Source organism: Vigna unguiculata, chromosome 2 (genome assembly GCF_004118075.2).
Source record: "Vigna unguiculata cultivar IT97K-499-35 chromosome 2, ASM411807v1, whole genome shotgun sequence".
Lineage (NCBI taxonomy): Eukaryota > Viridiplantae > Streptophyta > Magnoliopsida > Fabales > Fabaceae > Vigna > Vigna unguiculata.
The window spans coordinates 30034317-30058062 of record NC_040280.1 but is presented as its reverse complement, the minus strand read 5'-3'; the positions used below and the strand labels follow the sequence as shown (position 1 = coordinate 30058062).

General features: G+C 32.2%; 2 protein-coding genes across 2 annotated transcripts; both read left to right on the top strand.

Moving 5' to 3' along the window:
* The first annotated feature begins 6005 nt into the window (after positions 1-6005).
* LOC114174185 (branched-chain amino acid aminotransferase 2, chloroplastic) lies at positions 6006-15256 on the top strand. The gene is made up of 10 exons (XM_028058974.1): positions 6006-6224; positions 6303-6394; positions 6480-6654; positions 6896-7072; positions 7159-7290; positions 7767-7865; positions 9551-9667; positions 10460-10555; positions 14475-14587; positions 14785-15256. Exons 1-10 carry the CDS (start codon positions 6105-6107, stop codon positions 14897-14899), a joined length of 1236 nt encoding a protein of 411 aa, XP_027914775.1. The 5' UTR covers positions 6006-6104; the 3' UTR covers positions 14900-15256.
* Positions 15257-21564: 6308 nt separating this feature from the next.
* On the top strand, positions 21565-23516 carry LOC114173051 (transcription factor RAX3-like). Its single transcript, XM_028057248.1, has 3 exons — positions 21565-21873; positions 22027-22156; positions 22292-23516. The coding sequence occupies exons 1-3, from the start codon at positions 21738-21740 to the stop codon at positions 23067-23069; spliced, it is 1044 nt and encodes a 347-aa protein (XP_027913049.1). The 5' UTR covers positions 21565-21737; the 3' UTR covers positions 23070-23516.
* The last annotated feature ends 230 nt before the right edge of the window (positions 23517-23746 follow it).

The window sequence follows — 23746 nt, the reverse complement described above, 5'->3', positions numbered from 1 at the left end:
ATTGAAGAAAAATTAATGAATAGAGAAATCAAATTTAAAATAGGAATTGAGTCACACAAAAAAATTAAGTTGTAGAGGCATTAAAGTCAAAGAAAAATCGAAACCTATAATTTTGAAATTTATATACTCTTATTTCTGTGACTACTTGCTGAATTTGTTAGTGTATCTAAATGAATTAATTTGTTAATTAAATATAATTATTTAAAAAATATATAATCTAAGAACAATAACTCTCGAATAATTTATAAATTTATTAAACTTGAAATCTTATTAATAAATATCACATCAACATATATTTTTCATTTAAAGTTTATGAGACATGGAATGAATCATAATGTACAAAAATAACTATTACATTATTTAAATCATTAGATGGTTAATAAATCATAAACATATCAAAGCAGATCAGATTGGATGATCAATCAGTCTGCCATTAATAGAAGGTCGGGTTTAAATTTTTAACCCACTAATTTATTATGGTTCGATTCGTCTAACCTGTCAAACTGATGGGTCAAAGACAAGTCAGTTTGTCCTAGATTGTCAATTCATTTTTTGTATGTTTAAAATTAAAAATAAATAAATTTTTATATTATATAAACAAATTTTTATATATAATTTTTAAACAACAAATTTATAAAAAATTAAAAAAAATGACAGACCAGTCCATTCTAAGAGACAGAACCGGTTAAATTGTTCAACCTATTCCTAATGACGGACTGACCCAACTATTTTTTGCAAACCATAAATGGAAGGAGTTGGAGTAAGCTATTTTGCCACCCGTAATAAAGAGTCGTACGAATAAAAATAAAAGCTAGTTTGAATTTAAAGGAGTGTATACCATCCTGAAGACTGAGATTTGAAGAAAAAGATTATTGATAACTTAAACTTTATTTTAAGGTTATATAAGAATCTTTTATAACATATTTTTCTTAATTTATTGAGGTCCAATTTTTGTGGTGTTTTTGCTTGAAAGAATCCAAAAGATGATTACCCGTGTAGCGTGCCCCCACAAAATATTAATTAATGACTCCATTTTCTTCGTGCATTGTGCAACAAAGTGGGTCAGACTCAGATGGATGGAGATGATGATATATAAGAGACAAGATAAATCTTCATTATTTGGGACCAGACCCGTGCCCATCACATTCAACTATTTTCAATCTCAATTCAGTGACACACTGTTATGAAGATGCGGTGAAGGGGAAGCTCAATAACTCTTTATTTTGGGTGCATTTAATTTAAAACTCTATTGAAAATGTGATCAAGTTGAAGGATTTCAGAGGAGGTGAATAGGGATTTAAACGGAGGGAAGTTCTATTTTTATTTTTTTGTGAAACTTATATTTTGATGGAGGAATTAAAACCTATTTTATTCTATATTTTTTATTTCGTGAAAAATAATTTATTCATCTATTGTAGCTGAAACAGGTCAATAAAACAGAAAGGGGAAACAATATAACATAGGACTTTAGTTTGAGACATTATTTTGTTATGGCCTCATGAAGCAACATTTGAGATATAGAAATGACATAGAAGGCGACGGGAAAAACCCAGTTCAGATCGGGGTGGCAAGACGAATCAGTTTGACCTATTTTGGTCTGGTTTGTATGTGATCCGTCAAAAATAAATTGAGCCAGATTGGTCCATCGAACAGAAACGGATCAATAATCACAATTCATCCCGTATAGGACAGGTTAACGGGTTGGGTCAAGTTGGCCCATCAATTTTTATTTTTATTTTTTTAGTTTTTTAATTTATTTTTTAATACATATAAATTATTATTAAAGGCATATTTAATCAAATAAAATATTTTTAAAATTTTTAATTGATTAGTTAATGTTTTTAATTGGATAATTAAAATAATTATTAAATTTATATATTCAATTATTCAATTGTAACTAATAATTGAAACTTAATTTGTAGGTGTTAATAATTTAAATTATAATACTATGATATATTTACACATTTTAAAAATATAATATAAAAAATTATTCTTTTTAATTATTTTATTTTATTTTGTTTTTTTTAAAACAGGGTAGGACAGATTGTCTCGTACTTTGACCCATCAAATTAACGGACTGGACGGATCAGAACGAACTGATAGGTTGAAATCTTCAACTCAATTCTTCCCTTTCAACATAAATTGGCCCGTTGGACTAAGCCCATTTTGCCACCTTGTTCAAACTCTAGACCAAAGACTTCCCAATTGTCAAGTGATTTATTTTCTTTCTTTGTATAAGTTAATAATTGGTGCCTACGGTGGGCAGAGCACCGCAGGAAAAATATTATTATATTATCATATATCTAATTAAGGATTTTGATGCTGAAATTTATTAAATAAGAAAACCTATACTTTTTTCATGTATTTATTAAGAATCTCAACTTGAAAAAATGTTTAAAATATTTATCGTTTAAAAAATCACAATGAATTGTCACGTTTTTGTTCACTTTATAAATTACTTCAGCATTATAAACTTTTGTTTTTGTAATTTATAATGAAATTTAGTTAATAAATGGCGCATTCAAAGTTCGTAAAAAAACTTGCTATTAAGATAAATAAAATAATTTATAAATTGTGTTCTGTGTGAACTCAGTTTTCCTTTTTATAACAACAATTTTTTTTTTATTTAAACACGTCTCTCTTTATAATTAGTATTAATAATTTCAACAAGCTCAGCCAAATTCAACAAACATGAAATCTTTTTTTATTTAACAAATACACTTAAGTCTACATTTTGATCTTCAGAATTTGATGTAGACTTAATATGCGAACTTATAAAATTTTAAGAGTCATATTATAATATAGAATATTATGATCATATAATTACAGTATGAAATATTATGAGTGTTTAGAATTTATAAAAATTATAAAAATATGAGAGATATAAGATATATGATAGATAAAAAATATATAATACCGAAAAAACTTATTATTTTATTTTATTCATATATTTTCCCTCTCTCTATCTTCTCTCTCTCTCTCTCTATATATATATATATATATATATATATATATAACAAAATGTAACATAATATAATTACTTTACATGTGTTTTTTAAAAATAAAATTACAAAATTATTGATCCAGAAATTTTTCTTTCAAATGCAAATTTAGATCGGATACGGACTTAATGAATGTGAACTTAAGCGAATGTTTACTGTAGATTCATATGGTTCACAAAATTTTCAAGTTACCCGAATGTTAAATTAGTAAAGATCATGTGTCATATTGCTATCTAAATAGAGATGTTAAAGTGGGTCAAATCCGCCAGCCCGCCAGGAAAAGGGTGGATCGAGTTGGAATTTTCAACCCACCAACTCACTGTAGCCCGCCCTATCTAACCCGTCCAATTGGCAGGCCAGCTCACCCTGGCTTGCCAACCTTTTTATTTTTATTTTTTATGTTTAAAGTTTGTTTTGAGTTTTGTTTTTTGTTATACGAGTGTTTTTTCTTTATCACAAATGAGACAAGGAACATTATTGAAACTCAAGCTTTGGAGCTAGATCGAAGTTTGTGTACCAGAGGTGTTAAAAAAACTAAACTAAAAAAAGTAGTTAATTAACTTTATTAGTAACCTAAAAATTAAATTATATTTTGTTTAATTTTTTGAAAACTGAATTTTTAAATAATAGTTAAGGGAATTTCGTAAATTATATAAAAATAATAACATTTTTATGTGCTCCTATAGTGGAAAATTTAACCTTTATTAATGGTTTGCTTAATTCCATATTAATTATCTGATATTTATATTCATTTATGAAGTATAATTTGTCTATTAAGTGTTAGTGCTCTTATGATTGATCAATGAACAATAAAGGTTAAATTATTTCTTTGATTTCCATTTTTTGTTGAAAAAAGTAAATTTAGTTCTTTTTTTTATGTCTCTAAATTTGGTTTTTATTTTGAAAAGTTTGATGTAATCAAGTTTTTATTTTTGTTAATATTGCATTAAAGAGATGTCATATGTCATTCATAATAATTTTATTTAATTTAAAAATAAAAATATTTTTTCCTATGTGTCAAACTGACATCGTGTCACGTGTCATTGTCACGTCAAACACTCCTCAATCTTTAGTCCCTATATTTTTTTATTTTTTTAAATTTAACCTCAACTTTTCTAAAAATTGAACAATTTCATCTCTTTTCATGTTGAAACCAAATTTAAATTTTACGTAAATGGTATATAAATAATTTTATTAGAATTTATATTTATATTAAATATTTTTAACAATATTAAATTATTTAAATTTATATTTTACATTGAACTTTGTTTAAAAGTATTTTAAAGTTGGAAAGTAATATTAATAAAATTAATTCAAAATTAATTTCAACTAACAAATATGCTAAACTTGTTTATCAATTCCATTTCACAAAATAAATGTATTTATGAACTTTTTAAACTCTTTTAAAATTTATATTTTACATTAAACTTTATCTGTATTGATATTTTATTACACCATACTTTAATATTGATTTTTATTTGAATTTATATTTTAAATAATTTTCTATTTTTAAAATTTGTAAAATTTAATAATTTATATACAAACGTTCGAGTTAATTTAAAAATAACAATTATATAAATTCAAATATAAAATTTTAAAATAATTTTAAACAATTTTATAACAATTTAAAACAAATAAATTTAAAATTTGAAAATAATTGTAAATAAATTTGAATGTGAATAGTATAAGTGATTTAATGTTTTAATTCCATTTAAATTTTTTGTAATAAGTATAGTTTGATCATAAAGTGTACTTTTTATCATGAGTTTAATGTGGTTCTTTTTGTATTTTGTTTTTTTTTTAATAATTTCTCACATGATAGGAACTGATTTATATGTTAAAATGAATTTTGACCTATGAGCCAATCTGGTTTATCATGGGTTTGAATCAGGTTAGGTTAAAAAATTTTCAATTTTTTAAATGTGGGATGAACTGAATCAACTTGATTCACTTACTCTACAGGTTAAACCGGGTCAAGACGAGTTGACTCGTAACCCACCACCAACACTTTTTTTTTTCTTATAATTTTTTTTGTAAGTTTTTTCTTATAATTATTTAGTAATTATAATTATGTAGATTTATAATTTGACTTTTTAAATACTAGGATGTTATTCAATGATATTGTACTATTATAAGAAAATAAATCGGATATCCACTTTCATTTCAATGCAATAAATATATAATATAAATTATAAAAGATATATAATTAGTAAGTAAGTCAACTTACTAAATTATTAACTTGTGGTCAGTCGAGTCTCATTACAAAATTTATAACTCACCAACAAGTGAGCTGAGTGAAACTCACTTTTTTTTCAATTTGTATGAGTCGGATTAACTTACTTTGATGTCCTTAACTGACATTTTAGAATATATAATTAATGTATAAAATAACCTTATTTGAAAATAAAATAAATAAATTTTATTGCTCGTGAAAAATATGTCAATTAATAATGATTGAGGATATATTACGTAACAAAAACTTTAAAATATATAAATTGTAGATATGGTTTATATATCAAATAATAAGTTTAATTTAAACATAACAATCTCACTGACACATATAAGTTTATAGTTTATTTATATATAGTCGATTCATACTTTCATAGACAACTAGCCGACAGCAGTGGATTTATTAGATAAGAAAATAGAATAGTGGAGTTTAGATAAGCATAAGAATGTAGGATGATCCAAACAACACACGTAAGCTATTTTTTACTTCCACTTTCTTCCAAAGTGATAAAATAAAAAATGTAGGGATCCACTGCACTCAAATGCACACTGCAGCCGACGCAGTTTGACTCTGCACGGTTCAAAAAATTGTTGTCAAACTTAAAATAGCTTTTAATTCAAAATGAAGGTTGGAGGGGTAAGAGTGAACTTAGAACAGTGTAGACTATCGCATCCCATCCATAACAGTGAGTATTGATTCGCCCCGATGCTTTTGAATCCATTGATTTCATTCACATTACTAATTATAGTATTTATTAAATTATTATTGATGACTACAAAAGTAAAAAAGAAGAGAGATTCAGAATCACATAGTATAACCCACGTGCTTCACAAACCCTCCCATTGTCGTCGTTGTTTGAGGAAGGAGAAAAAATGGAGAGCAGCGCCGTCTCCGCACGCATTCGACTAACATACCCGATCTGTCCCTCTCGACATTTTCCTTCTCACCAATCGCCCTTCCTCTTCCCTTCTTCTCACTCTCTATCTCTCAAGGTTTTTTCCCTTTTCTATTTTCCTATTCTCTTACTACATTCTGTTATCTTCCCTAATTCATTTTCGCTTAATCTGCAGCTTAGTCAAAATCACTTTCCTCTCACTTCGTTCAATCTTCTCGAAGCTCCTTCTCCTCTCAAGCCTTCCGCCACTCTCTCTGATTCCTACAGGTACTTTCTTCTCCTTTTCATTATTATTTTTTTTTTCATTTTAAGGCTTCCGTTGATTAATCGGAATAGTATTGGAACTGAGCAGGGAAACATGTGACTTAGCTGATATAGATTGGGACAACCTTGGGTTTGGCCTTCAACCCACGGATTATATGTATATCATGAAATGCGCTCGAGGTGGAACCTTCTCCAAAGGTCAACTCCAGCGTTTTGGTAACATTGAATTAAACCCCTCCGCCGGAATTCTAAACTACGGCCAGGTTGGCTTATATTTTATTTGAGGCATTACATATTCAACTTCCGACTTCATTTTGTTGAATTGCTTTTGACCTGAAAACAATGCTTACTTTGTATTTGAATTTAAGTGAAATGTGTTTGGTGCTACAGTGCAATGTTCTAAAATTGAAATCCAATTAGTTGCATCGGTATTCTTAGCATTTTGTATTCAATTTACCTGATGTGCTTGTTTGATGGAGTATTTGTTTCCCTGCTTCAACATAGGGATTGTTTGAGGGTTTGAAAGCGTATCGGAAAGAAGATGGGAATATACTCCTATTCCGTCCGGAAGAAAATGGTCTGCGGATGCAGATAGGGGCAGAGCGGATGTGCATGCCGTCGCCTACTGTGGAGCAGTTTGTGGAAGCTGTAAAGGATACTGTTTTAGCAAACAAACGTTGGGTACGGGTGTTATGGACTCATGTCATCGCCTTAGACATTGTAGATTTTGTAATGACCTCGATTGATTAGATGAACTTTGGTTTCAGGTTCCCCCTCCAGGTAAAGGTTCATTGTACATTAGACCATTGCTAATGGGAAGTGGACCTGTACTTGGTCTTGCACCTTCTCCAGAGTACACCTTTCTAATATACGTTTCACCTGTTGGGAACTACTTTAAGGTTTGGTATCTAATTTGTTTCATTGAAAGACAGCGTCTTTATTTATTGTTTTATAAGTTTTCCAATTTCATTATCTTCTTTGGGATATAACAAATTTTGATCCAAATCCCCATGGCTAAGAGAAATTTGAACGATTTATTCCAATATAACTTGTAGTCTGAGAGCTGGATATTATGAGAATTGAGATGCAACATCAATAGAAATTTAAATTTTATTAGATTTTTCTGATATGATTGAATGGGTTGAATTTTTAGTATGAAAAGATGAAGAAAAATTTGCAACAGTGTTCTATTATGGGTCCAGATTGTTACCACCTATTTTCTTAGTAGGATTTATTTTCTACTTCTACAACTTCTATTAGTGCAGTATCACATTTTCTTAATAATTATTATTTTCAACATATCATTGTAATGCTTGTTTCTTTTTCGCATCTTTTATTACCTCCCAAAATTAATAAAATATCAATTTCACCACAGGAAGGTTTAGCCCCAATTAATTTGATTGTGGAAAATGAATTACATCGCGCAACTCCCGGTGGCACCGGAGGTGTGAAGACCATTGGAAATTATGCTGCGGTAAGCCAGATTGCATCCCTTTCTTCTTTCTTATGTGTTGTCCACTGTCACTTGTTCCTACATGTTCTCTCTATCTGATTTTGTTCGATATAACAGGTTTTGGTCATTATTTTGCCTTTTCCTATTTATAAATGCGTAACCTTATGTGGTCTACATACATTAGGGATTCAGGCTGTGCCTCTATTTTTTATTTTAACATGGTATCTAGAGCTATGTTTAATCTTTGCCTCCCGGTTAACACACTTTTCACCCGTGCTAATTTTTTTTTAGAAATTGTTCCTCTTTTAATTTCTGACTTTGTTCTTAGGCTTTTTCTTTTCCGCCATTGTTTTTCGTCACCAATGTACTACCACCACCTAGTCTGATCCTCCCATTGCCGACACCGTTTGGACGGCGTCACCATGGTTGTGATCGTCCTGGCCAGCTACACCCCGTCCCAGTCCTCGTTGGCGTCGCCATGCGTGATGGTGCATCCGACATCCTTTCTGATGGCAACCACTATCGTTAGACTTGTCTCTCCATCCTCTTTCCTAAAAATTTAACTTTCATCACGATTGGAGTTCGTTGTAACTTTTTCACATCTTTTATGGTTGTTTCTCTCTATTAGGAATTATTAACTCTTTACAATTTTCTATAGCCTCTTCTGTTGCTCTTATGTCTGATCCATCCATCAATACCAATTACGTCAATGTGCTTCTCTCCATTGACAAATTAGATGGAATTAGTTATGATACCTAGGCATCAAAATTAGACTTTGGCTTAAGAGTTAGGTTATGTTGTTCATCATCATAAGAATGTGGCTACTATTGCTGAAAAGGAGCTTTCTCCTTGATTGAAAATTGATGTTCAATTATGTATTATACTCAAGTGTACTATTCCTTCATCACTAAAACATATATTTCCTGCTTATGAAACCTGTTCAAGTGTTTGGGAATAGGCCAAACTGTCACAAACCAATGATACTGAATGTTTTTATGGTGTTTGTCAATGCTCTTCTCCATGAGACCTAGACGTCTTGACTTGATGGTACAAAGATTGAATGTTTGGATAAAGTTAATGCTCTTCTCCATGACTTCAATGAGTTATTGTCCTCGGTATATCCATCACTATATACTTGTCTTTCATCTATTTCGCCTGTGTCAATTCCAAAATTTGTAGCTGAGGTCTTAACCCATTATAGGGACATAAAATTGATTATATTTGTAACAAACATGGTATATACTATATATATATATGCACTAACTTAAGTGGGAATGCTAGATTTAACGGGTTTAGCCCATCTCATTGTATTATCCTGTTTATAAATGTATAACTCTATGTGCTCTACCACACATAGGGATTTAGCTTCTCTTTTATTTTAATAGACTTAAATTTTTAAATCATCAAACTATTTTGAACGTTAGATTTTTCTCTTTTCCCATATTTTAATTGATATTTTATATTTATATTTACATTCTTGTACTTACCACATAGGAAATAATTGAGGGTTTTTTTTTCTGCCTTCGATTTCTTCCTCTTGCAATTTCCATATTTATTAACAGAACTATCCTGTATAGAGCAATTTCAGATGCTAAAGTTATTTGTTTGGTTTCTTAGATGTCATTTCTTGCCACCGGCATACTGTACTACTCTCTCTTTAAATCCCTAACTTTCTCTAAGTGAACATGTGCAAATATTCCTTGTAGGTTCTGAAGGCACAGTCTGAAGCAAAAGCTAAAGGCTACTCTGATGTTTTATACCTTGACTGTGTGCACAAAAGATATCTGGAGGAGGTTTCTTCCTGCAACATTTTTGTTGTGAAGGTATTGTAGTTAATCACCCAGTTTGAAATCAAGATCATGTTTACACACATATATCTGTCATTGTTGCTATGCATAGCTGTTACATTTTCATGCACTGAATTATTTTCTAATTGCCACATCTCTTGTGTCACAAATGCATGAATAATTTCCCCGGGCATGTACATGTTGGGATAGTAAGATGAATATCTTGTAGTGGTCAGAATTACCAATCATTTAAGTTTACGTGCAAAGTTTCCATCAATTTCTTGACAGAGCCCCATCAACTGATTTGAAGTATCTTCTAGGTATACTAGCAAAAATTTTCAGTAATGGTAGTCTCTTGATCCATGATGCTTGCTCCAACTAGTCGTCGGTGCCTTTGCAAATTGCAAACTTTAAACAACTGAAATCATCTCTTCTATGAATTTGCGTTTTGCTTGTCTCCTTTTTGAAACGAGAATTTCACCATGACTTGTAATTTTAAGTTGTATAAATCATGTCTGCTACAAGGTCAAAAGTATTATTTGGAGTCCACTATCGAAAAAATTCTATATTTTCGTGGTAGCTTTAATAAAGGAATCTTTTTACGCTAGTCTGAACAAAATTGTTAGGTTCATTTAAATATTGTCTGGATGACTATAAAATTTTCAATTTGGTCTTTTCACTAGTTTTCTTGAACATGAATTTTTGTGTAAACTTCCTTAATGTTCTTTTGTGTATTTTATGGTTCAGGCTTTATTGCGTTGTTTTCAAGCACTATTATTTTCATTTGAACTCACATGTCTAGCTTCCATTATTCCTGTGTCCTTTCAGGGTAACGTTATTTCCACTCCCGCTATTAAAGGGACAATCCTACCTGGCATTACTCGCAAAAGTATTATTGATGTTGCTCGAAGCCAAGGGTTCCAGGTATTCTAAATTTCCAAGTTAAGGAGAGGGTTGATGAATACTATCTGCTTAATATCTTACAATTGTGATATTTGATATCTCAGTGAGCTATATTTCTGAATTACTACTAAACAACGCTATCCCACTAAGTGAGATTGGCTATATAGATCATAAGATGTCATTGATCTCAGTTAAAAACCGAATTATCAGGGTTATTATTCACCATTAGTCTCCTTCAGTAATTTCTTTTATATCCTTAGTAATTTCTTTTATATCCTTGCTTTCCCTTCTATTCCTCTTTATATACTAAAAAAACATACCATCTACTATTTTCATCAGTACTTTTATTATTGGCCGCCTTCTTTCCTTTGTAGGTGTCCGATCACTTTAACCAGTTTTGACATATATTCCACGATAGATGTTACACCAATATCTTGATGTCTTCAATCATCCCGTATAATGTCCTTTACTTTACGATTACACATCCATCTTAACGTATTTACTGTTTCTGTTCTCACTTTTTTCTTCTGTTCATTTAATGATCAACACATTCTTCCATAAAGTATAGAAGAAAAATAACAATAAGATAAAATTTCCCTTCAGCTTGGTAGTTACTTTGCAATCAGAATCTGTTAGGATTAAAGAGGGGTATCACTGGGGAGATACAACACCAATGAGACCTGAGTCCAACCACATAAGGCACAGGCACTGACACCACTCTCAATCCAAAACCTTAAAGCAATGGGTTTATGGGTCGTGATTCTTATATAGTGCTCTATTTTCTCATTTCTGGTCAATGTGGGACTTAGACTCACACTTGGATTCCTAACAATCTCCCCCTCAAGGGTGAGTCCCTTCAACCACATTGGTACACTCCCCCTCCAGCGGAAGCTTCCCAATCACGAGTACTCCTTTTCTGTACTGTCATTCTTCTTAACGGGACACGCTTGCCTGACCCACACTGTCAGGAAGACTTTCGATACTAGGACCATACTGGTACTGCACTCGTCTGAGCCGGTATTAACCATCGGCTCTGATACCACTTGTTAGGTTTATAAGGAGGGGTATCACTGGGGAGATACAACACCAATGAGACCTGAGCCCAACCATATAAGATATTAACACCACTCTCAACCCAAAACCTTAAGGCAATGAGTTTATGGGTCTTTATTCTTATATAGTGCTCTACTTTCTCATTTCTGGTCAATGTGGGACTTAGACTCACACTTGGATTCCTAACAATCTCCCCCTCAAGGGTGAGTCCCTTCAACCACATTGGTACACTCCTCCTCCAGCGGAAGCTGCCCAACCACGAGTACTCCTTTTCTGTCCTTTTCTGTACCGTCGTTTTTCTTAACGGGACACGCTTGCCTGACCCACACTGTCAGGAAGACTTTCGATACTAGGACCATACTGGTACTGCACTCGTCTGAGCCGGTATTAACCATCGGCTCTGATACCACTTGTTAGGTTTATAAGGAGGGGTATCACTGGGGAGATATAACACCAATGAGACCTGAGCCCAACCATATAAGATATTGACACCACTCTCAACCCAAAACCTTAAGGCAATTGGTTTATGGGTCTTTATTCTTATGTAGTGCTCTACTTCCTCATTTCTGGTCAATGTGAGACTTAGACTCACACTTGTATTCCTAACAATCTCCCCCTCAAGGGTGAGTCCCTTCAACCACATTGGTACACTCCCCCTCCAGCGGAAGGTGCCCAACCATGAGTACTCCTTTTCTGCCCTTTTCTGTACCGCCGTTCTTCTTAACGGGACACGCTTACCTGGAACCCTTACCTGGGACCCTTGCCAGGAAGACTTTTGATACTAGGACCATACTACACTCGTCTGAGCCGGTTTTAACCATCGGCTCTGATACTACTTGTTAGGTTTACATAGAGGGGGTTTCACTAGGGAGATACAAACACCAATGAGACCTGAGCCTAACCACATAAGGCATTGACACCACTCTCAACCCAAAACCTTAAGGCGATGGGTTTATGGGCCTTGATCCTTATATGGTGCTGTACTTTCTCAATTCTGGTCAATGTGGGACTTAGACTCACACTTGGATTCCTAACAATCTCCCCCTCAAGGGTGAGTCCCTTCAACCACATTGGTACACTCCCCTTCCAGCGGAAGCTGCCCAACCACGAGTACTAATTTTCTGCCCTTTTCTGTACCGCCGTTCTTCTTAATGGGACACGCTTTACCTGACCAACACTGTCAGGAAGACTTTTGATACTAGGACCATACTGCACTCGTCTGAGTCGGTATTAACCATCGACTCTGATACCACTTGTCAGGTTTATAAAGGAGAGGGTATCACTGGGGAGATACAACACCAATGAGACCTGAGCTCAACCACATAAGACACTGACATCACTCTCAACCAAAAACCTTAAGGCTAAAAAATCTTAAGACAATGGGTTTTTGGGTCTTTATTCTTATATAGTGCTCTACTTTCTCATTTCTGGTCAATGTGGGACTTAGACTTACACTTGGATTTCTAACCATCTCCCCCTCAAGGGTGAGTCCCTTCAACCACATTGGTACACTCCCCCTCCAGCGGAAGCCGCCCAACCACAAGTACTCCTTTTCTGTCCTTTTCTGTACCGTCGTTCTTCTTAAATACTGGTACTGCACTCGCCTGAGCCTGTATTAACCATCGGCTCTGATACCACTTCTCAGGTTTTTAAGGAGGAGGTATCACTGGGGAGATACAACACCAATGAGACCTGAGCCAAACCATATAAAGCACTGACACCACTCTCAACCCAAAACCTTAAGGCAATGGGTTTATGGGTCTTTATTCTTATATAGTGCTCTACTTTCTCATTTCTGGTCAATGTGGGTCTTAGACTCACACTTGGATTCCTAACAAAATCTTCCATGTCTTCCTCTATTTAAACTACTCCTCAACTTGTATCCTGTATGTGACATCTTCATTATTTTTTCCTCCACTTTGTAATACAGATGCTATGTCCATAAACCTTGAAACATGTAATATGACTTCTCCCAATTTTATGTCCAAGCTATCCTCTTGTGTTTTTGCTAAAGTTGCCATCCATATAGTTTGTCTCAACCCAGTTCAAGGGATAATCTGTTGATTCTGATATCTGTCTCCAAAGCTAGTTTAGCGTTAAGCTCTTCCCTTGATTCTTCGATCAAAACTATACCATATGCAAAATGCATACATTTAGGAACAATCTTGTGTCCCTACTAGTACATTGTATCCAAGACTAGATTAAACTAGGGATTTGTTACTAAACTTTGGCGTAGGCCCATCCTTACAAATTAGTCCTTACCCTCGTCTTCTAGAGTTCTCACTTTAGTAGTTATCCCGTCATAAATGTTGTATAATAATAAGATGAGCCAAGTGAACTAGTTTCATTTTCCAAGCTTTCCACAACACTTATCTTGCATTCAGTCATGTTTTTCCTTTTTAATGAAAAAAATGTATCAGAATTTTTCTCTACTTTTGCAATTTTACAACAACCCTCAGAAGATAAATATCTTCTGTTGCGGACGGACACTTTTGACATAATTCTTTTTACGATTCCATTATATTCTTTTATTCTATACGCTTTCACATTTTCCCGTTATTTCATACTGTGATAAGTTTATCCCGTTGTAGTTTATACAATTCTAAGTATCTCTCTTGCTCTTATTATATATAGTAACCACAGTGCTCATTATCCATTTGTTTAGGCATTGACAACCTAAATATTTTTTACTTGACTTATTACCTGTTTATTTTGTTTTTTAATAATTGATTCCTGCCAAGTGTTCTTTAATGTCACCTGGAAAATAACTGGGTAGAGGTTACAGTTTTTATTTAGACTTTAGACTACACTGCTCTTTACTGTTTCTAATGCCATTAGTCACATTTCTTTTTCTTAATTTCCCACGGTTCATCTGATACGTGTGCAGGTTGAGGAGCGATTCGTATCAGTGGATGAATTGCTAGATGCTGACGAGGTCTTCTGCACGGGAACAGCTGTGGTTGTGTCACCTGTTGGCAGTATTACTTATCTTGGCAAGAGGTACATTGCAGTAATTGCGAAAGACAATTTGCACTTTATACATTAACATATATGAGACCAAATCAAAGACTTTTAATATTGTCACGAAAAAATAAACCCTGTCAACCGAGTTTTTCGTGTAACTCTTCCAATCATTTTGCTTATAAAGCCAGTTTGAATAAGTGGTTCACATTTTTTTTTAATTTTAAATTCTGCAGGGTATCATATGGGGATGGTATTGGCGTGGTTTCACAGCAACTTTATACAGTCCTAACCAGATTACAGATGGGTCTTTCGGCGGATGAGATGAATTGGACTGTTGAGCTGAGATAAGCGCAATAAGAATTGATCCAAGTTGCATGTTTGGCTGAACATAATTGCTTTTAACATTTGCGAGCTCTAGAAGTTACTTTTAAAATTTTGCTATCAGATATATATACACGATTAGCTGTAGATAGTACTGTGGTGTATTTAATGCTACTGAAGAAATAATTTTCAGTGGACTATTTATCTTTTTATTGGTCGAAAAATTTCTAGATGCGTTAATTGCGTACCTTGTTTTTCTTTTAACGTTTTTTTTAGTGGAAGTAGAAAAGTAGGTGTAAAAGCAGAAATTGTTGAGCTGCTAAACATGCTGTACTGGTGAGCAGGACTTTTTATATTAAACAAGTTCGCGAAAACTGTTACCATGATGGAACTACCCAACGGTTTTGAGATTATGTTTCTTGGTTAATTCCTTTTCGAGATGGGAATGGTTCAATTCTCCTCAATTAGTACCATAAACTGAAGTTGCCAAATCAAAAGGTAGCTGATAATCTACCTGAACCTGATAAATTTTTTGGATGACTTTTGTTCATTTTTTGAATCGATTTTCCAGAATATGTTGCATTGAGATGACTATAAGGTGCACAAGAAAATTGTATTACACTGTAATAAGGGAAATATTGTATAGGAACTACATGGCGTTAACGAAATAAGCCCTGCATTCTGGAGTCTGTGCCTGACAGACTGAGGACCTATTTGTTCCCTTGAATTCATGTTCTACTCGATTTATCACGACACGCGCAGTAACGAGTACAAAGCATTAACGCGAAATTGGAGTTTGAGTTTAAGTTCGTGGTAGGATTTGTCTTGATGGTTGGGCAGGGAAATGGTAATTGAAGTTTTTTTTCTCTCTCTGGTGTTGCATAAACAACTGGTGGAAATGGCTAGAATATTTTTTTTCTCCCTCTGGTGGTGCAATTGCAATGATCTGGTGACTACTATCCAGTATTCTCACAATATATATTTTTTTGTTACTTTTTATTTTTTTTTTCTGAATTTTTATCATTTTGGTATTACAGTGTTAAACTAACGGTTTTAGCCAGTTTGAGATTGAAGTTTTCACAGTTCATGTGGGTTGATCATGGGATTTTATTTTTTTTTTACAAAAGTAGTGTGATTTTTTAACAAAATTATTAATAGACAGATTTTTAAAATATTACCTGAATAGGTAAAGTTTTATTAAACACGATTTTAAAAGTAATAAAATCGTGTTCTAAGTACGGTTTCTAATATATTATGTAAAAAATAATTTTTAAAGATATAGTTTTATATATTTTTTATTTTAATTATAGAAGTCTTAGAACCACACGAATTCTTATTTTTATTTTTATAGTTTTATATATATATATATATATATATATATATATATATATTAAAGATATAGTTTTATACATTTTTTATTTTTACTTTTAAAAAGAACTAGTGTCGGAAAATGAATGATTGACATGGCATATTTTTTGTCATGTAATAAGAACTGTTAACGCATTTCAATATTAAGGATTCAATCATCTATTTTATCAGGACAAATACTTAACAAAATAGATAAAAACTAAAATTATAATCATGTTATAATTCAGAAGAAAAAACTTGATTAACAAAAAAAAAAGAAGAAAAATTGATATGACAGAGCACGGTCCGTCGTAGGAAATGGCTAAATCTTTTGCTGAATTTAAAAAAAAAAAAATTGTAATTTCACTGTATACGAAAAGGCCCAGTTATCTTCGTTCTCTTCACTAATTAGCATCATCTGTTCCTTTGCTCTATTTTTAATTATTTTTTTTGGTCTTTTCTTCTATTATATTAAAAGCTCGCATTTTGCTGTTTGTCAATTAAACAGAAGTATTAAACGACTGATTTTATCTTAAAAAATACAAAGTAATTTTATTTTTAGAAGTTTCCTTCAAGTTTGAAATATAAATTTGAAATAAATTTATAATAATTTGAGAAAAAAACATTTTGATTTATTTAAAAACTTTTAAATACGAAAATAACGACTCGCATTGAAATAGAACTTCATAAAAACCATTGGAAGAGTTGTTGGTAAAAATTAAAAATAGAGATGAGATGTTGCACAATTTAAAACATTTATTTTATTTTGTACATATAAAAAAAAGAGTGAGTAATGGAGAATGAAGATGGGACATGAATTGTGAGATCAGTTGCTTATTAACATAAGGTTTTTTATTAAGTGAATAAACGAGCTAATCTAATTAGCATTATCATAAAGTATTACCATGACTCTGGCCATTGTTCAAGCATAAAAAGAAATAAAGAATGAGGAAAATGAAATACTTATGCTTTTCAACCAACAATGAAATAATAAACTAATATTCTTGGAATGAAATAAGATGTAGAAGGAAGAATTAGTTACCCATTAATCTATATGTGCTACACAGGTGTCTCTTAATCCGCAGACTATGCCACTATCAATGTGGATACAACTTTCATTAACTCCCAAACCATGTTTTCTTTTTCAAATGTAAATGCAAATCTCAGATCTCACACTTTGTCTCTTATGTCCTATTCTTTTTGACTTCTGTTTCTCCATTTTCATTTCCAAACTTTCTGACTCCCAACAAATCAACAACAACTGACATTTGGAAAATAAATGGATTTTGATAAGACACAAGAGATTAATGTTTTTCTTTCCTAGATTTCAGAATGGAAGGATCACAATTAATAATCATTATTAATTTCTAATACCTAAATTTATAAGCAATTACAAAGGATCTAAGCAGTGAACCGAACAACAGTTTTAATCTTTTTTATTATTGCTCATGTGGGACAATTAACATGTGTATTACATAATTCACTTGGTTATTACATTCACCTTGTCACTTTTCTTTTAAATGTTTTTCCCAGTTCCCATTTTATGTTGGACTAGGTCAAAACTCTGGAAGTATACTAATTCATGCTTCGAGATGTTACTCAACCATTACAGTGTAGACTTAAAATTGTTCAAAACATTTTGTAAATAGGAACATTGCAATGACTCATGCTTCTGGTGTTTTACTTGGTTTTCAGTAAGTCTTTTACTAAATTCTAAATTTTTATCTTGCAAAATACTAATTCTTTAGACATGTTCACTGATGATAGAATAGAACATTCTCCGCCGCGGCTAGGAACTATAATCTTCACTTGGTCTCTCTGCTACTGTAACTTACGTTAAAACCTCTGTTGGCCGTTTCAGACATTTGGATTTTCAGCGTCACACTTGGTCTTATTGTTGACCAAGTGTTCTGAGTTAATGTGACAGTTGAAACAATACTAACAATTATTCTCTGTCACGATCTGGTCGCATAAACAACAAAACCCAAGCCTTCCACCACGGTATGAATAGCAAATTTTCTAGAAGCTACTTAACTGAGTATGATTGATCCATGGACTAAGAAGAAAGAAAATTAATTATCGCATTTCTTCGTGTTTCGTACATGTTGTATTGCATTTAGTGAAGGAAGATTGTTGAAGTTACATGGAAGTAAAGATTGGACTGTGTCAAAAAGGCTCTGTTTCACACCAGAAACTAGGTCTAGGATTACGCATGCAAAGCGTGGAAATAGAGGAACTCGTAGTTGAAAACAGAAGGCAGTTACTTAACCATGGTTAATTGTTATGGCGGAATGACGAAGAAGATGAGTGAGAAGTGAGAGAAGTGATGATGGTGGCCAACCACCAAGACCGTTTCTTTCGCTTCTTGAAAAGTTGCCTACTTTTGTTTCTTCCATAACTTTCTTTTCTTTACTTTCTTTCTTTCTATGCACAACACAACTAGTCCATCTCCTTCCCAAAATTCAACTCATTTTCCTTCACTTTCACTCATCTAAATCTCTTCAATTTTAAATGCATTCTATGTTTAGTGCCCTTTTTTAAATTATATTTTCATAAAGTACCTTATTTTTTATGTAAATTTTATTACACTAATCAAAAAATAATTTGCATGTATCTTTTTTTTTCTCTATTAAATAATACCTCCAATAATCTTAGAAGTAAAACTTTAAAATAATTTTTATATATTTCTCTTTTTTTAGTCCTATCAAACGTCCTTTTACAGATTTGATTGAAAGGATAATTATATCATATTATTAATTTTAAAAGGAAAATGAATTTACTTTATTTTTCGAAAACAATATAATTTTAAATTTTTAAAAGAAATTGATAGTATCACTATTAATTTTTAATTATATAAATTACATTTCAATTATATATATTAAAATTTGATTAAGTCATAACAAAGTTTATATAACCCATAGAATACTCGTTAATATTGATAATTAATAATGAAGAAGAGGAAAGTATTTTGAGAGGTACATAATTGATGACGTAACAGAGGTGATAGTGGGAATCCTAGTTGTTGACTACCTGCATACTCGAAAAAGTAATTCATTAATAATGTTGTCTTATCTCTTTTTTATTTTTTGGATAAAGGCTGCTTAGATAGAATCCCATGTATTTTGCCTAAGATAATTTTCCTTTTAAATATAAATATAAAAAAAACAAAACAAAACCTTTTTATTATTTAAATGAAAAGCCGGCATTACATTTTATTTGATCATAAATAAATAGAAACATAGTTATTTAAAATATTTATTTTATGTTATGAAAAAGTTTATCATTTTAATAAGAAAACATTCTTTTTCAACCATTTGAAGAATTTCACTGAAATTTTCTTGCTCTGTCCCTTTTATGCTTCTTATTAATATTTTTTTTATGTAAAATAAATCTGAAGGAAACAAAATAAGAAATGAAATAAAAATTAAAGAAATAATTAAAATCTTAAATGATTTAAATTGAATGAAAAATAAAATACAAAAAGCAAATATTATTTTCTATTTATGATTTTTAAATTTATAAAATAGGAAAAAATAAAATAAATGTAGTACAAATTATCTTAACTTCACGCGCTGCGTCCATTATGTTTAAACATTTTTCATCCTGGGTTTAAAATTTGAATGTATATTTTATACTTAAATACTATTTTAATTTAAAGAAACATCATATATATTACTTAAAAACAATGGTATAAGATACATATGCTACTAATTCAAAACGATATAAGTATATCAAATTGTGAGCGATTTTCGGTCTCCTAAATATGTTTAGATAACTAAGTTTATCTATTTTTAAAATTAAGCAAATTTCGTTTTGCTCTATCTATTTACTTTGGCTTGAGAATTTCAAATTATAATTTTCTACTCAAAACTTTTGATTGGACTAAACTGTTTTCATTTTCCTCAAAACTTACCAACTAAAACATTATTTTTCGCAAAAAATAAAAAGTCACATATCTTCCTTTTTCAAACTTTAATTTCGCACCCTACAATGTTTTTCTAACTTCATTCAATGTTTGCTAACTTTCTGCTAAACTTTTAGAATGATTTAATAAATTCATCAGAAGTCCGAAATGTTGGATGTAAAATGAAAATTTAAGGGTATATAGAAAACAATTATCTTTGTTTTTATTTATAATTGCAAATTTATTTATATTTTTAAAATTTTACGTAAGAAGTAGTGACATAATAAAAGCTCATTTCCTTATTTTATATAGAATAAAAAAAAGTATTTTGTGGATAAAAAAACTTTTTTAAAAGTAATAATTTGTTTCACTATGTGCGTTGATACATTTACAATCACTCAAATTCGTACTCTCTGAACACAACTGATTTTATTAATTCATATTTAATAATTTAGTTTATATTATATTTAAATATCTTAATTCAATATTTGATTATTATTTGAAGCAGTTAAAAAATTATACAGACATAAAGTGCAAAGTAAACTCTTCCTTTTATTATAAATAAATGTATCTAAGTGAATGTGAGAAGAGAAGCCATCAATAATAATTAGCCCTAATTTACGTGAGACTGTCCTTTTATCATTATAATTGGAAAGATGTGATGAAACTTCTTGGTATATATCACTTTCATTACACAAGAATATGAAGCACCAATCAGATTAATTCCATATTATTTTAGTAATGCATTTCAAAATAACAAAACAAATATACAAATTTGAATGCTTTATTCCACATTTATGTTTCAAATGTGGATAAAAATTAAGCATATGATTGTATGAGTGAACCATATACAGTTCAGAAGTTCTTTTTAGCACTGCTAAAAGGTTTGAAAAGTTGTGAGTAAAGTCTCACACATGTTGTCCCCATAATTTGATCATGAATGACCAAATGGAGTGAATTGTTGAACTGATTTTAGGTTTTGGCAAAGTAGTTTCCAAATGACAAACATGAACACTCATCCTGCTTCTTTTTCCTGCGCAATCCAAGAATCACTCATCTGGGCATTACGTAATCAAAGAAAGAACCATTCAACGAAATGAGGTTTCACCACTTTAACCTTTCACCTTTGGTCCCACTCTGCTTGCACCATGCACGAGGTTTATCTCATCACCCTTCCACAACAATAATTCATATCCCCCTTGCTTCAACAAAATAATATATGAGAGAGACTGCATGATCATCATAAATAAAGACTTACATTATTCTTCTTCATGCTTTCTGTAAACATTTTCTTATCATAATTCCCTTTTTAATTATAGAGCATACATAGTAAGAAGGACAAACAAAAATAATGGTCTATTTCCAGCCATTTTTCAATTCACCCATTATTTTAAGCATAAAGGAATATCTTTTCCTTCCTTCACCTTTTTGAAACCTTCCAAAGCCCTCTCTCTCTCTTTCTCCTTCTCCAGGCTATTTCTCTCTCCTCTTTCTCCCCCTCTTATATATATATAGAAACACACCATTATTATCGTTATACTGAACCCATAACAAAGATTGGCTTACTTGAGACTCAGACCAACTGACACAGAGAGAGAAGGTGGCAGAGCAGACATGGGAAGGGCTCCTTGTTGTGACAAAGCCAACGTCAAGAAAGGTCCATGGTCACCTGAAGAAGATGCTAAACTCAAGGCTTATATTGAGCACCATGGTACTGGTGGCAACTGGATAGCCTTGCCCCAGAAAATAGGTATATATTCATCAATCAACACATGTCAATTAAATATTGTTGCAGATCAAGCTTCTCAATTACGTATATATAATGATTTAACTTTCCAATCTTATTTTAGAACACAGAAATGTTTAGGTTGTTTCTTATTGTCTTTGTATGTGTGTGGTTTAGGCCTTAAGAGATGTGGGAAAAGCTGTCGTCTTAGATGGCTAAATTATCTTCGACCAAACATCAAACATGGGGGATTCTCAGAAGAAGAAGACAACATCATCTGCAGCCTTTATGTCAGTATTGGAAGCAGGTAATTAAATAAGTTCCTTAATGATCTGCTGAGAAAGTTAATTTGAATTTGTTATTCTAGTTAATTAAGGAATCTCTATTTATGTAGACTAGAAATCCGATTAATTGATCGCTTAGAAGTCGCTGATACATGCAGGTGGTCAATTATAGCAGCACAGTTACCAGGGCGCACAGACAATGATATAAAGAACTATTGGAACACGAGGCTAAAGAAGAAGCTTCTTGGGAAACAAAGAAAGGAACAGCAGGCTCAAGCTCGCCGTGTCAGCAACAATCAGCAGAAGCAAGATGTGAAAAGAGAAACCGAGAATTTGATAGCAGCTTCTGAAGTCATCAATCAAGTCCCTTATTGGTCTGCAGAATATTCTTCTGTGCCTCTCCCAGTCACTGATGTTTCCTTTCAACACTACGGTCTGAACAATCAAACTTCTCTCAGGAACTTGATGGTTAACAGACTAGAGGGAATTAGATTTTCCAACGATCATCATCAGCATCAGCAGCAGCAGCCATACACCAATGCATGTGAAATTCCCTCCCTGCCAAACCAGGTTTTTCCAACCATGGTAAATCATGTGGCCGTGGTGAGTGATGAAAACAATAGCGTCACTTATCAGCCATCAAATATATTTCATGGGTTTGAAAACTTCCCGGGTGATTTCTGCGAACTGGTCTGCGCGAACTCGCAACAAATGGATCGGTCAATGGAGGGTTTTAACTACGGAATGGAATCCATGGACGTGATGAGCAATGGTGGTAGCAGCAACACAACTTCAACGGAAAGCACTAGTTGGGGTGACATGAACTCTTTGGTCTACTCACCTTTGGTTTCTGACTATGAAGGTTGCCGACAGGGAAATCCTCGAGATGTTGTTGCTTTCGAAGAGTGTAACTACTTTGGAATGCAGATGCAATAACAGCACTGAATACGAGGTGAAAAAAATTGGTATCTGCGAAAAACCCTAATGAGTTGAGTTTAATTCGCTTACATAATTTGTTGGTTTGGTAGTTTGTTTTTCATTGAAAGTGTTGCGAACATGTTCCAGCACAAGTGTTTTGTTGAGGATTTATTTTCTATATATGTATAACCTTATGTATATGGATGGTACAGAAGGAAAGAATCTTAGTAATAGTGGTAGAGGCTTGAATTCCTATAATGTGTCAGTTTTGTACTGCAGCTGGATGAAGTGCAGTTTGTTTGGATACGTGCATATGTTTATACCACAAGATGCAGTTTAATTATGGTGATGTACTTGGATTGAAGAATGAGGGAGGAAAATCTGAGTTTCTATTGATTGATTTGTATTTATCGCAAAGTTCATTTGAAAGGCGAAGGAAAAGCTGTGAGAAGTTTGAAAGGTGCATAACATTTTGGCTGTGAGTTAGTTAGCTTTAGCAAGAGAGGCATCAATTATGTGGCTGCATTCTTTTATAGTTTTGTTGATGTCTGGTATTTAGTTGGCGTACATCTCATGTGACTCCAACTACAAACTATAGAGCATTAAGCCTCGTTGTCCCTCAACTTGGATGCCTCATAAAATCCGCCTCACAATAACAACACATACTTACTTGCAACTAAAACTATGCACACGTA

Bases quoted from the DNA above. Each gene is read 5' to 3' on its own strand.
- LOC114174185 (XM_028058974.1), top strand. From the start codon at position 6,105: ATGGAGAGCAGCGCCGTCTCCGCACGCATTCGACTAACATACCCGATC. The intron at 6,395-6,479 runs GTACTTTCTTCT...GGAACTGAGCAG, and splicing joins ACTCTCTCTGATTCCTACAG to GGAAACATGTGACTTAGCTG. The intron at 7,073-7,158 runs GTACGGGTGTTA...CTTTGGTTTCAG, and splicing joins TTTTAGCAAACAAACGTTGG to GTTCCCCCTCCAGGTAAAGG.
- LOC114173051 (XM_028057248.1), top strand. From the start codon at position 21,738: ATGGGAAGGGCTCCTTGTTGTGACAAAGCCAACGTCAAGAAAGGTCCA. The intron at 21,874-22,026 runs GTATATATTCAT...TGTGTGGTTTAG, and splicing joins AGCCTTGCCCCAGAAAATAG to GCCTTAAGAGATGTGGGAAA. The intron at 22,157-22,291 runs GTAATTAAATAA...TGATACATGCAG, and splicing joins TATGTCAGTATTGGAAGCAG to GTGGTCAATTATAGCAGCAC.